General features: G+C 37.0%; 1 protein-coding gene across 3 annotated transcripts in view; it reads right to left on the bottom strand.

Moving 5' to 3' along the window:
* RELN (reelin) overlaps positions 1-13,207 on the bottom strand; it is a 528,909-nt gene that overhangs the window by 121,997 nt on the left and 393,705 nt on the right. For all 3 annotated transcript variants that reach the window (XM_082473379.1, XM_082473378.1, XM_082473380.1), the window contains exons 21-22: positions 1,423-1,615; positions 516-628 (exon numbers count right to left, since the gene is read on the bottom strand). In XM_082473379.1, the coding sequence (XP_082329505.1) occupies positions 516-628; positions 1,423-1,615 (306 nt within the window). The remainder of the gene's footprint in view (positions 1-515; positions 629-1,422; positions 1,616-13,207) is intronic.

The following is a 13,207-nucleotide window of genomic DNA, read 5'->3' as shown; positions in this document are numbered from 1 at the left end:
AATATTTGGGGAAAATGTGCTTTTCTCTTTCATATTATCAAATGTTTAACTTTCTCCCTAGTTACTGAGGCTTCTGCTTCCTGCGGGATGATTTCCATTGTTACTGAAAGAATGTGAATAGAGAAAAAGAGTGTATATTAAGTTTTTAAAAGAAAAAGAAGGGCTTTGCACCAAGAAAACAGCCTTGCAATCCAAACTGTCTTGACATAAAGAGTTTTTAGATTCCTGTATCATTCTCTTTTACATGTCAAACCCAAAGAAACAGGCTCATTGAATTTTCCCATAAACAGAAAAGTTGAGGCAAAAGGGAGATGAGAAAAAGCCAGGACAGTTTGGAAACCAAACTTTCATTGGCTCTATTTTTCAAATATCCTAGGTATAAAAGAAAGATCTTTTGATGCTGAAAAAAAAGAATGCGTCTTGCCACCTTGTGCTTAATTCTTCTTCATGTTCGTCATGCTAAAAGAGATAGAAAAGTTAAAGTGACAGCCATATCTGAAGATGTCGTCTCTCACCAAGTTTTCTGGGGAAGAAGCACTATGACTCTTCTCCACTGTGTGAACTCACTGGCATGGTAAATACTTGCTGATGTAAATTCCTGACAACTCGGCATACTTGGAAGGCATTCCTAAAAGAGAATCATGCAAAAATTCAACTCAGCTTCTGTTTCCTCCAGGGCAATACGTTTACTCTCTCAACACAAGTGAAAAAGACCTTGGAGACATCTAATGCTACAATCTTAACCATTTGCAACATGAATGCAATCTATAATTTGTCCTTCTGTGAAGCTAAAATATTTGGGAAATAATTTAAATGAGATCCCACAGTGGAATTAAATGTCTTCCAATTCTCACATGGAAAAACAGAAAATGGATTAGGTTCCATTTTTTGGCCTGTTAGCGTAACATTGGCATTTGGTAAAATTACCCTATTCACTACGTATTTATGCATTTATTGCAATATCAGATCACCAGTATGTATATATAAAGAAGTACATTTTATTCCAAGAAACTGGAATTATGTATTTCTTTTTTATTTTTTAAAACAAGAGATACCATATTCTTAATATGGTCTACCTGCAGGTGAAGAGACTTAGAAAAGAACAGATGAAGACATGCTATAGGGAAAGAAGAAAGAGACATTTATAGAAAAAGAGAGCTAGAGAAAATAATGTTGAAAACACCATCCCAGTATATCTAGTCCTGAAGTTATTCCCATTTTTAAAAATTTTCAATTGCCCTTTAGTATCTGATAATGCAGAATGTGGCATCCTTGTAATCCACTGCTGATTTGATGTCAATTCTGTTACAAATAACATTGCTCCTTTTCAACCAAACCTAAACCTTTAGAATTGCAATTCTTTGCTTCCTGTGTTAAAACGTGAAGCCTACCTATCACAAACTTTAGAAAAAATAGACTTACCTCTTGTACGAGGTGCCAGGTGAGGCCATGGTTGGTTGAATACTCTAGTTTCACCTGGTTGTCCATGTGTGGAGTGTATTTCTGGCCACAGCCCATCACCAAGCTGAACTGAATCATGTAGGATGCCCCTATCTGCATTGATTGTGTTTCCACATAGCGCATACTTGAGGCAAGTTTAGAATCTCCTGTAAAACTGAAAGACAGAGGTGGAAATCAGAAAATTAAAAACAGCAATATATTAGGGAAAAATTAAGCTCTTCGTTTCATATCATACATCAAAATAGTTTCATTTTACTTATTTAAACCTTGCCAAGCTCTAGAATGGATTTTAGTTAATCTAAGAAAGGCAATTTGAGGGCTTCCCTGGTGGCACAGTGGTTAAGAATCCGCCTGCCAATGTAGGAGACATGGTTCGAGTCCTGGTCCGGGAAGACCCCACATGCCACGGAGCAACTAAGCCTGTGCGCCACAACTACTTAGTCTGCCCTATAGAGCCCACGAGCCACAACTACTGAGCCCACACACGACTACAGCCCGTGCTCCGCAACAAGAGAAGTCACTGCAATGAGAAGCCTGCGCACCACAATGAAGAGTAGCCCCTGCTCGCCGCAACTAGAGAAAGCCCGCGCGCAGCAACAAAGACCCAGTGCAGCCAAAAATAAATAAATAAATTTATTTAAAAAAAAAAATCTTAAAAAAGGCAATTTGAAACAATCTGCCTATCAAGGAAGTAATATTTTCTTTTAAGTTAATACCTACAGTTGTCAAATATATTTGAAAATGGGTACTCACTCATATACTGCTCATAAGTATAAACTCTTTGACTCATTTCTTGGAACCTATCCTAAGGAAACAGTCCTAAATTAAAAAATAATTTTATAAAATATGATGAATATTGCAGGTTTACTCACAGTAGTAATTGGCAACCATTTAAATGTCAAACTATAGGGAAAATGGAATGCTTTAGTAAATTGGTATAGTCATGACAGATTGTCCATATTTCAAATATTTATGAAGTTATATAATCAAATTAACGTGTATGTGAAAAAGTAAGTTTTAAAAAAATCCACAAAATGATGAATGAAGGAAATTCACCAGAATGTTTGCTGTGTTTGATGGTAGGAAATGGGACAATTTAAAACTTCTCATTTTTCTTATTTTCCAAATAGTCTTTAATACTCAGCCATTAAATACTGAAAACATGATAATGTAGTTTTAATGGTTGTACCTCAACTCAAAAATTCCCATGTTTTACTCGTCTCAATTGAGTACTACGTGATTATAAACTGCTCGAAGGCAGGCACAATTACTTTTTCAGAGAAAAGTGCTCAAGGAATTTATAACCTACCAGAGGAGATTAAAATATGGACATGTTTCACTGTAGTTAATATGGGTCAATGTAAATACTCCCAGGGCCAACCACATTGGGGTTTGTCTGCCACAGTACTTGGTACTGCCATTCTGAAGCAGGTCAAGTACCACTGTTCAACGGTAAGGGGTCTTAGCTGCCGTAGACAAAGAAGATAATGCAATACTCCATGAAATCTTTGAGGCATTTAATATTTTTTCCTAATTCCCCTTTGCTGAATCAGCAAAATAAGAAGTTACTACTCTGACTTGCGAATTTTGTCCATATGGAAGATCATCATGGGTTTGGGCTCAAGGTTATAAAATTTAAGAAGCTTTTTCCACACAATGACTAATTACTGTTTAACTAAGTTTTAAACACTTGAACAACAAATAGTGTAATAAAATGTAAGAGTCCCAATCTCTGCTTTAGTGTACTATTCATAAATGAAGGGAAAAGTCTTATTTAGTACTGCTAGGCTTACAAATCCAGTGCTACAACTTGTTTGTTGCTATTATAAAGATGCCCACCAGTTGCTGAGTTAGGCCTATATCCTAAGACAGTGCTAAGCACAATACCCATATTACAATACATCCTTACAATAACTCTATGAAGTAGGAACAATTACCTCTAGTTAACAAATAAGGAAATGGGGACAGTAAATGGTAGAGACTCAATGAGAAATCAGCTTTGCCTGACTCCAAAACCTCTCAACCAATACACTATCTCTTTGTCCTTCTATTACTCTAAGATGGAGAAGGAAACACTGTAGTTTTGAATAATTTTCATTTATACTTAATTTAAAATCATTAACTTTCTGTTACTATTCAATGATGCTCCGATGTTAAGAGATGTAAAACCATGATTGCTGCTATGTGTTAGGGCATACAGGATGTGATCTAGAAAATATGAAGCTGTAGGATGGAGTTTTTAGCAATATTACAAAATAAATCAACATAGAGCAAAAATAATAGTAAGCTATATAGGCACAAACTCATCTATATAAATTCCAGAGTCTTTAAAACAGGCAAAAAAATCCCAAATGCTTCTCCCTGTGAGAAATGAATGCCGCTTTTTGCTTCAAGGGTAATATGCTTTCTACTACCCTTTATGAGAAAGGCAATCAGAGGCAGCCAACTAGGGTTCATTTAACTTTTTACTTTAAAGGCACATATACCCTGGGCATCTGGTAAAAAACCACAGAGTGCATGGAAGCACGTGGGCTGAACGGTCTACAGGCCACACAGAGGCACTAAAACTTTCTCACTCGTGTCATGTACATTGTCTCTCCACCCCAGCATTTCTGAAATAATTTAAGATTATTTTCACAATCAGCTCCTTTTAAATTCCTCCCTTCTGAGATGGTTTAGTGTCCTGGCAATTCTACACAGATTCAGAAAGAAGTGCTACGTTTTGTAAATAGTGCCTGCACCCAACTTTTGCATAGTAACAGATTAACCATGAACTTGGTTGGAGAGAGGAAGCTTTCAAACCTGAGAAGTGTGTGCTCTGTGAGCCACCCTGATGATAACGGCTTTTAAAGGTGCCAAGACACCAAGAAAGAAACAAGACAAAAAGTACGTAAAAGGACAAGTTAAGAGGCTAAATGAGGACAGTTAAACAGTGCCAATAAAATTCTTATTTAGCATGAATGTTTGTTCCACTGGTAGCTGTGGGCAGATATTGTTGGGTAGGCTGATCAGCTGCCATCCACAGCCCCTCTCTTCCCCAGTCACCTTGCAGTGATTGGTCTGGGGGGTGTCCACGTCCATCATAAGTCTCACCAATGAGACGTAAGTGACAGATGCTAGGTGGGTATACTCAGCTTTAATATAAGCTTTTAAAAAAGAGACAGATGGAGTTGGCTGGCATGCCCTTTTACCTGTTGCTCCTACTGTTTTCTTTCCCCCCTAACGGGGCAGCAGTCAGCCCATGAACAAATATTCAGTTGGAGCTCTCTTTGCTGAGATGGTGGAGTGGAAGGATGAAGAGAACATGGGTCCCTGATGGCCTTGTTAAGCTGCTTACCAGCCCTGGATTGCCAATCCTAGGACTGCTTGTTACAAATGACAAATAAGCCTCTTCAGTTTTGCTTATGCAATGGTCAGTCTTTTCTGGTTGTTTTTGTTACAACCTAGAGCTGAATGCATTTCTGATACACCTGCCATACTTCATGGTATTGCAGGATACCTCTCCTGATGTCTTAATCTGAAGCAAAATAACCCAAGATCACAGACGTCTGTGCCTTAAAATTTTTTTTTTTTTTTTGTGCCTTAAAATCTTGACCATTCATAGAACAAGTTCACTCGATTGTTTATGATTTATTCAAGACTGGCTGAAAGCCAAGTGATATTAGGTCTGACTTTTTCCTCCTGAATACTCTGATGTTCACACACAGCTGGAATTTTAGGGGAGAGAACTTGAAAGACTGCAATCCTTTAATTTACAAAACTGCTCCTCTTTGCTGCTTGTCTAAGTCAAGATACATTTATAAAGGCAAAACTGAAACTGAACTTCTCTGTTGCAATCACTGAAACAGAAAAAAATAGTCCACATCAGCATTTTGGGGAGAAATTCCGGAGAGAGAATGCCTTGGGAATCGGAGGCTCAGTTCTTTTCACGTTGATTTGCAAGAGTGCCTCAAAAATAAAGGAACAATAAAAAAAGTCCTGCATCTAATTACAAGATTTAATGAGAGAATAGGGATAACACTTTCCATTAGGACAAGCTTACCTCCCTGTGCCTTTTCATTTCCACCCCTAAGAAGGCTAGTAGGCTCTCTGTTATGACACTGGTAAGTGGACGACACCATAATGTAACTCAAGCCTCCTTAGTCGTATCTTAGTCCAGAGTATAGGTCCTTTGCCTCCCCCTTCCTTGCTTAATCTCCGGTATTGCTGAGGATCTATTTTCCTGGCCAGGCTGGAAGCCTCTCTGCAGGGAGAGGTCACATCTTGTTCATCTCTACATCCCTCACAGCACTCAGAGCCTTGTGCACCTCAAGAAGCACCTGGTGTTACTGCACGACATCGTGCTTTTCTAACAGCTGGATTATTTCATTTGACCTCTGAGTCAAGACCATTTGGGAGATCTCAGGGATCCTCAACATTGTATTACAGAGAAGGAAAACCGAGAGGTTGAGCTGTTGGCCTCCAGGGTCACACAGTTACTAAAAAGCTAGCAACCAGGTCTTCTGATTTCTACTTTGATGTCCCTTCCACTATGTCACGCCTATCAAAGGCATGTAAAGAATGTTAAATAAAATGAGCACATGAGTGAGGTGTCTCGATGGGAGAGAAGGCAAGTTTTCCAAAACCAGTTACTTAAATGCTGTAATGAACACAGACAAGGTTTTGAGATTATCCTCACTTAAAGAAATTGTTCTTTCTGTGTTTCCCTAGAGCCTCATTCCCATCTCCAGAAAAAAGCCTCTTTTATATGAAAGGCAGATACATCTAACTAAACTAAACAGGAGAATACTCAGGCCACCAAGTTCTTTAAAAGCAAATTCATGTAAAACAGCCAAATCACCTAGCGACTGAGCCATTTTTGACAATTGATCCATCTCTTTCAGAATAGTTTGGTAAGTAAACAATGTGGCTGTAGTGTCACTACCCATGGGCCACAAGAAAAGACAATGCACCAATATTTACATTTCTTAGAAATCTAAGCATTATTCTATCATTTTCAAGAGCCCCATGGAATAGAACAGCTCTGCAGAACTCATTTTCAGAGAAGCAGAAGACCAACACAAAGCTGTTTTTAGTCTGATACTATTCGGAAGTTATATTAATTTGCAGAAGGACATGTGAATGAATTTAAGCCTCTCCATCATCCTTTTTGGGGGCTTTTGTTCTTGTAATCATCAGAAAATGTTTACTAGAGTTGACAGAAAAACTTGCTGATACTGTGGAATTAAAGGTGACATTTAAACTCATTTGTTATTTCTGTAATATTATGTCTCAAAACAGAAATAACCATGATTTTAGTGGATTATATAAATTTTACACTTATTGGAAAAAAAATCTGACATTATAGAAGCATATTTTTAAAAACTAAAAATTCACAATTCTTCCTAGAGATGACCACCGCTAACATTTTAGTGTAGGTACTTCCAGACTTTCTTATGTTTACACACACACAAATACACACACATACTCACTTTTCTTTCTTTTAAAAAAATTATAGAATTGTAATAGTCCTGTTTTTTTCTTTCTACAAACTGTTTCATTGCCGTCTTTCCAGATCAAAAAATATGGTAAGACACTGTCATTTTCAATGAATAAAGCCTATCTCCAATTATGGAAATCTTTGGAGGTTGTTTCCATTTTTCACTGTTATAAACAATGCTTCTATAATGTGCATCCTTGTATATCTTTGTGTACTTGTCCAATTATTTTCTTAGGATAAATTCCTAGAAGCAGACTTACTTGGTCAAAGCAAAATTTAAAAGTTAGCACTTATTGCTAAGTTGCCCTTCAAAAAGGTTGTACAAAGTTACATTTACCAAAAATATTAACAACGACAGACAGAGCTGCTGATTCTCACCACATATCAACACTGAACATGCACAATATTTTTCATTTCAGCTACTCTATGCAGTCTTTTAATCTACATTTATTTGATTACTAGAGAAGTTAACATGCTATTTATGTTAACTATTCATTGCCTATTTGTAGTTTTTTGGGGTTGCCTTTTCATGTACTTTGCCCATTTTTACAGTTGGCATTTATCTTTTCCTTACTTATTTGTAGAAGTTCTTCACATATTTGGGATAAATAGACTGTCATATACATTGCAAATAGCCCCCTCCTCCCAATTTCTTGTCATGTTTTGTTTTCAGGGAGGTCACGCCCCTGTCCACAAAAACAAGTTTAAAATTTCAAGTGCTGGAATATGTGACCTTAATGGGCCCTGCTTTTGGTGTCATGCTTTACTGGTATCTATTAAGTCAGCCTCAGAGCCTAGTTCATAATCATTTTTTGCAAATGTCTAATGGACACATGAAAGGGATTTGTATTTTTTATTTGTAGGGTAAAATTTTTTTTCTTTATCGATTAAACCATCCTTGTTATTTACCTCTCATACATTTCTCTAGGTCCTCACTTATTTTTTGTTTGCTTCATCCATCAAGGACTCAAACAAAATATTAACATCACATTCTGGATTACGGTTGTTGTAATACTCCCTCTGTGATTCTAACAGGTTTTGCATTATGCTCACCATTCTGTGGTATTCAGGGTGTGCAGACCCCTGACTTTTCATATTCCTGTGGACATCTATCCCTCATGCATCGCCTGTGTTACTGGTCTCTAGCACCAGCTTCAGCCTTGAAGAGTTTAGTGGGGCCAGGTGCGAGGGTCCACCCAACATTTTTTTTTTAAGATCTTTATTGGAGTATAATTATCTAAAATGTTGTGTTAGTTTCTGCCATATAACAAAGAAAATCAGCTGTATGTATACATACATCCCCATAGCCCCTCCCTCTTGCGTCTCCCTCCCACCCTCCCTATCCCACCCCTCCAGGTGGGCACAAAGCACCGGCTGACCTCCCTGTGCTATGCGGCTTCTTCCCACTAGCTATCTATTTTACATTTGGTAGTGGATATATGTCAATGCTACTCGCTCACTTCGTCCCAGTTTACCCTTCCCCCTCCCCATGTCCTCAAGTCCATTCTCTACATCTGCGTCTTTATTCCTGTCTTGCCCCTAGGTTCATCAGAACCATTTTTTTTTTTTTTTAGATTTCATATATATGTGTTGGCATACGGTATTTGTTTTTCTCTTTCTGACTTACTTCACTCTGTATGACAGTCTCTAGGTCCATCCACCTCACTACAAATAACTCAGTTTCGTTTCTTTTTATGGCTGAGTAATATTCCATTGTATATATGTGCCACATCTTCTTTATCCACTCATCTGTCGATGGACACTTAGGTTGCTTCCATGTCCTGGCTATTGTAAATAGTGCTGCAATGAACATTGTGGTACATGACTCTTTTTGAATTATGGTTTTCTCAGGGTATATGCCCAGTAGTGGGATTGCTGGGTCGTATGGTAGTTCTATTTTTAGTTTTCTAAGGAACCTCCATACTATTCTCCATAGTGGCTGTATCAATTTACATTCTCACCAACAGTGCAAGAGGGTTCCCTTTTCTCCACACCCTCTCCAGCATTTACTGTTTGTAGATTTTTTGATGATGGCCATTCTAACTGGTGTGAGGTGATACCTCATGGTAGTTTTGATTTGCATTTCTCTAATGATTAGTGATGTAGAGCATCCTTTCATGTGTTTGTTGGCAATCTGTATATCTTCTTTGGAGAAATGTCTATTTAGGTCTTCAGCCCATTTTTGGATTGGGTTGTTTGTTTTTTTGATACTGAGCTGCATGAGCTGCTTGTAAATATTGGAGATTAATCCTTTGTCAGTTGCTTCATTTGCAAATATTTTCTCCCATTCTGAGGGTTGTCTTTTCATCTTGTTTATGGGTTCCTTTGCTGTGCAAAAGCTTTTAAGATTCATTAGGTCCCATTTGTTTATTTTTGGTTGTATTTCCATTTCTCTAGGAGGTGGGTCAAAAAGGATCTTGCTGTGATTTATGTCATAGAGTGTTCTGCCTATGTTTTCCTCTAAGAGTTTTACAGTGACTGGCCTTACATTTAGGTCTTTAATCCATTTTGAGTTTATTTCTTTGTATGGTGCTAGGGAGTGTTTTAATTTCATTCTTTGACATGTAGTTGTCCAGTTTTCCCAGCACCACTTATTGAAGAGGCTGTCTTTTCTCCATTGTATATTCTTGCCTCCTTTATCAAAAATAAGGTGACCATATATGCACGGGTTTATCTCTGGGCTTTCTGACCTGTTCCATTGATCTATATTTCTGTTTTTGTGCCAGTACCATATTGCCTTGATTACTGTAGCTTTGTAGTATAGTCTGAAGTCCAGGAGTCTGATTCCTCCAGCTCCGTTTTTCTTTCTCCAGATTGCTTTGGCTATTTGGGGTATTTTGGGTTTCCATACAAATTGTGAAATATTTTGTTCTCGTTCTGTGAAAAATGCCATTGGTAGTTTGATAGGGATTGCACTGAATCTGTATATTACTTTGGGTAGTTACAGTCATTTTCACAATGTTGATTCTTCCAATCCAAGAACATGGTATATCTCTTCATCTGTTTGTATCATCTTTAATTTCTTTCATCAGTGTCTTATAGTTTTCTGCATACAGGTCTTTTGTCTCCTTAGGTAGGTTTATTCCTAGGTATTTTATTCTTTTTGTTGCAATAGTAAATGGGAGTGTTTCCTTCATTTCTCTTTCAGATTTTTCATCATTAGTGTATAGGAATGCAAGAGAGTTCTGTGCACTAATTTTGTATCTTGCTACTTTACAAAACTCATTGATTAGCTCTAATAGTTTTCTGGTAGCATCTTTAGGATTCTCTATGTATAGTATCAAGTCATCTGCAAACAGTGACAGCTTACTTCTTTCCCGATTTGTATTCCTTTTATTTCTTTTTCTTCTCTGACTGCTGTGGCTAAAACTTCCAAAACTATGTTGAATAATCGTGGTGAGAGTGGACAACCTTGTCTTGTTCCTGATCTTAGAGGAAATGGTTTCAGTTTTTCACCACTGAGAACGATGTTGGCTGTGGGTGTGTCATATTTGGCCTTTATTATGTTGAGGTAAGTTCCCTCTATACTTACTTTCTGGAGGGTTTTTTTAATCATAAATGGGTGTTGAATTTTGCTGAAAGCTTTTTCTGCATCTATTGAGATGATCATATGATTTTTCTCTCTCAATTTGTATATGGTTTATTACATTGATTGATTTGTGGATATTGAAGAATCCTTGCATTCCTGGAATAAACCCCACTTGATCATGGTGTATGATCCTTTTAATGTGCTGTTGGATTCTGTTTGCAAGTATTTTGTTGAGGATTTTTGCATCTATGTTCATCAGTGATATTGGCCTGTAGTTTTCTTTCTTTGTGACATCTTTGTGTGGTTTTGGTATCAGGGTGATGGTGGCCTTGTAGAATGAGTTTGGGAGTGTTCCTCCCTCTGCTATATTTTGGAAGAGTTTGAGAAGGATAGGTGTTAGCTCTTTTCTAAATGTTTGATAGAATTCACCTGTGAAGCCATCTGGTCCTGGGCTTTTGTTTGTTGGAAGATTTTACATTACAGTCTCAATTTCAGTGCTTGTGATTGGTCTGTTTATATTTTCTATTTCTTCCTGGTTCAGTCTTGGAAGGTTGTGCTTTTCTAAGAATTTGTCCATTTCTTGCAGGTTGTCCAATTTATTGGCATATAGTTGCTTGTAGTAATCTCTCATGATCCTTTGTATTTCTGCAGTGTCAGTTGTTACTTCTTTTTCATGTCTAATTCTATTGATTTGAGGGTTCTCCAAGACTCAAGAAAAATCTTGATGAGTCTGGCTAATGGTTTATCAATTTTGTTTATCTTCTCAAAGAACCAGTTTTTAGTTTTATTGATCTCTGCTATCGTTTCCTTCATTTCTTTTTCATTTATTTCTGATCTGATGCTTATGATTTCTTTCCTTCTTCAAACTTTGGGGTTTTTTTGTTCTTCTTTCTCTAACTGCTTAGGTGTAAGGTTAGGTTGTTTATTTGAGATGTTTCTTGTTTCTTGAGGTAGGATTGTATTGCTATAAACTTCCCTCTTAGAACTGCTTTTGCTGCATCCCATAGGTTTTGGGCTGTCGTGTTTTCTTGTCATATGTTTCTAGGTATTTTTTGATTTCCTCTTTGATATCTTCAGTGATCTCTTGGTTATTTAGTAGCATATTGTTTAGCCTCCATGTGTTTGTATTTTTTACAGACTTTTTCCTGTAATTGATATCTAGTCTCATAGCATTGTCATCAGAAAAGATACTTGATACAATTTCAATTTTCTTAAATTTACCAAGGTTTGATTTGTGACCCAATATACAATCTATCCTGGAGAATGTTTCATGAGCACTTAAGAAGAAAGTGTATTCTGTTGTTTTGGGATGGAATGTCTTATAAATATCAATTAAGTCCACCTTGTTTAATGTATCATTTAAAGGTTGTGTTTCCTTATTTATTTTCATTTTGGATGATCTGTCCATTGGTGAAAGTGGGGTGTTAAAGGCCCCTACTATTATTGTGTTACTGTCGATTTCCCCTTTTATGGCTGTTAGCATTTGCCTTATGTATTGAGGTGCTCCTATACTGGGTGCCTAAATATTTACAATTGTTTTATCTTCTTCTTGGATAGATCCCTTGATGATTACGCAGTGTCCTTCTTTGTCTCTTGTAATAGTTTTTATTTTAAAGTCTATTTTGTCTGATATGAGAATTGCTACTCCAGCTTTCTTTTGATTTCCATTTGCATGGAGTATGTTTTTCCATCTCCTCACTTTCAGTCTGTATGTGTCCCTAGGTCTGAAGTGGGTCTCTTGTAGACAGCATATATACGCGTCTTGTTTTTGTATCCATTCAGCCAATCTATGTCTTTTGGTGGGAGCATTTAATCCATTTGCATTTAAGGTAATTATTGATATGTATGTTCCTATTACCATTTTAACTGTTTTGTGTTTGTCATTGTAGGTCTTTTCTTTCTCTTGTCTTTCCTGGCTACAGAAGTTCCTTTAGCATTTGTTGTAAAGCTGGTTTGCTGATGCTGAATTCTCTTAACTTTTGCTTGTCTGTAAAGGTTTTAATTTCTCCATCAAATCTGAATGAGATCCTTGCTGGATAGAGTAATCTTGGTTGTAGGTTTTTCCCTTTCATCACTATAAATATGTCCTGTCACTCCCTTCTGGCTTGCAGAGTTTCTGCTGAAAGATCAGCTGTTAACCTTATGGGGATTCCCTTGTATGTTATTTGTTGCTTTTCCCTTGCTGCTTTTAATATTTTTTGTTTGTATTTAATTTTTGATAGTTTGATTAATATGTGTTTTGGCGTGTTTCTCCTTAGATTTTCCTGTATGGGACTCTCTGCGCTTCCTGGACTTGCTTGACTATTTCTATTCCCATGTTAGGGAAGTTTTCAACTATAAACTCTTCAAATATTTTCTCAGACCCTTTCTTTTTCTCTTCTTCTTGGACCCCTATAATGTGAATATGTTGGTGCATTTAGTGTTGTCCCAGAGGTCTCTGAGACTGTCCTCAATTCTTTTCATTCTTTTTTCTTTATTCTGCTCTGTGGTAGTTATTTCCACTATTTTATCTTCCAGTTCACTTATCTGTTCTTCTGCCTCAGTTATTCTGCTACTGATTTCATTTTTAATTTCATTTATTGTGTTCATCATTGTTTGTTTGCTCTTTAGTTCTTTAGGTCCTTGTTAAACGTTTCTTGTATTTTCTCCATTCTATTTCCAAGATTTTGGATCATCTTTACTATCATTACTCTGAATTCTTTTTCAGGTAGACTGCCTATTTCCTCTTCATTTGTTTG

The sequence above is a fragment of the Balaenoptera physalus genome, assembly GCF_965194825.1.
Source record: "Balaenoptera physalus genome assembly, chromosome: 8".
In the NCBI taxonomy this organism is placed as follows: Eukaryota; Metazoa; Chordata; class Mammalia; order Artiodactyla; family Balaenopteridae; genus Balaenoptera; species Balaenoptera physalus.
Note: the sequence above shows the minus strand (reverse complement) of the source record. Positions and strands in the feature narration are given on the sequence as shown.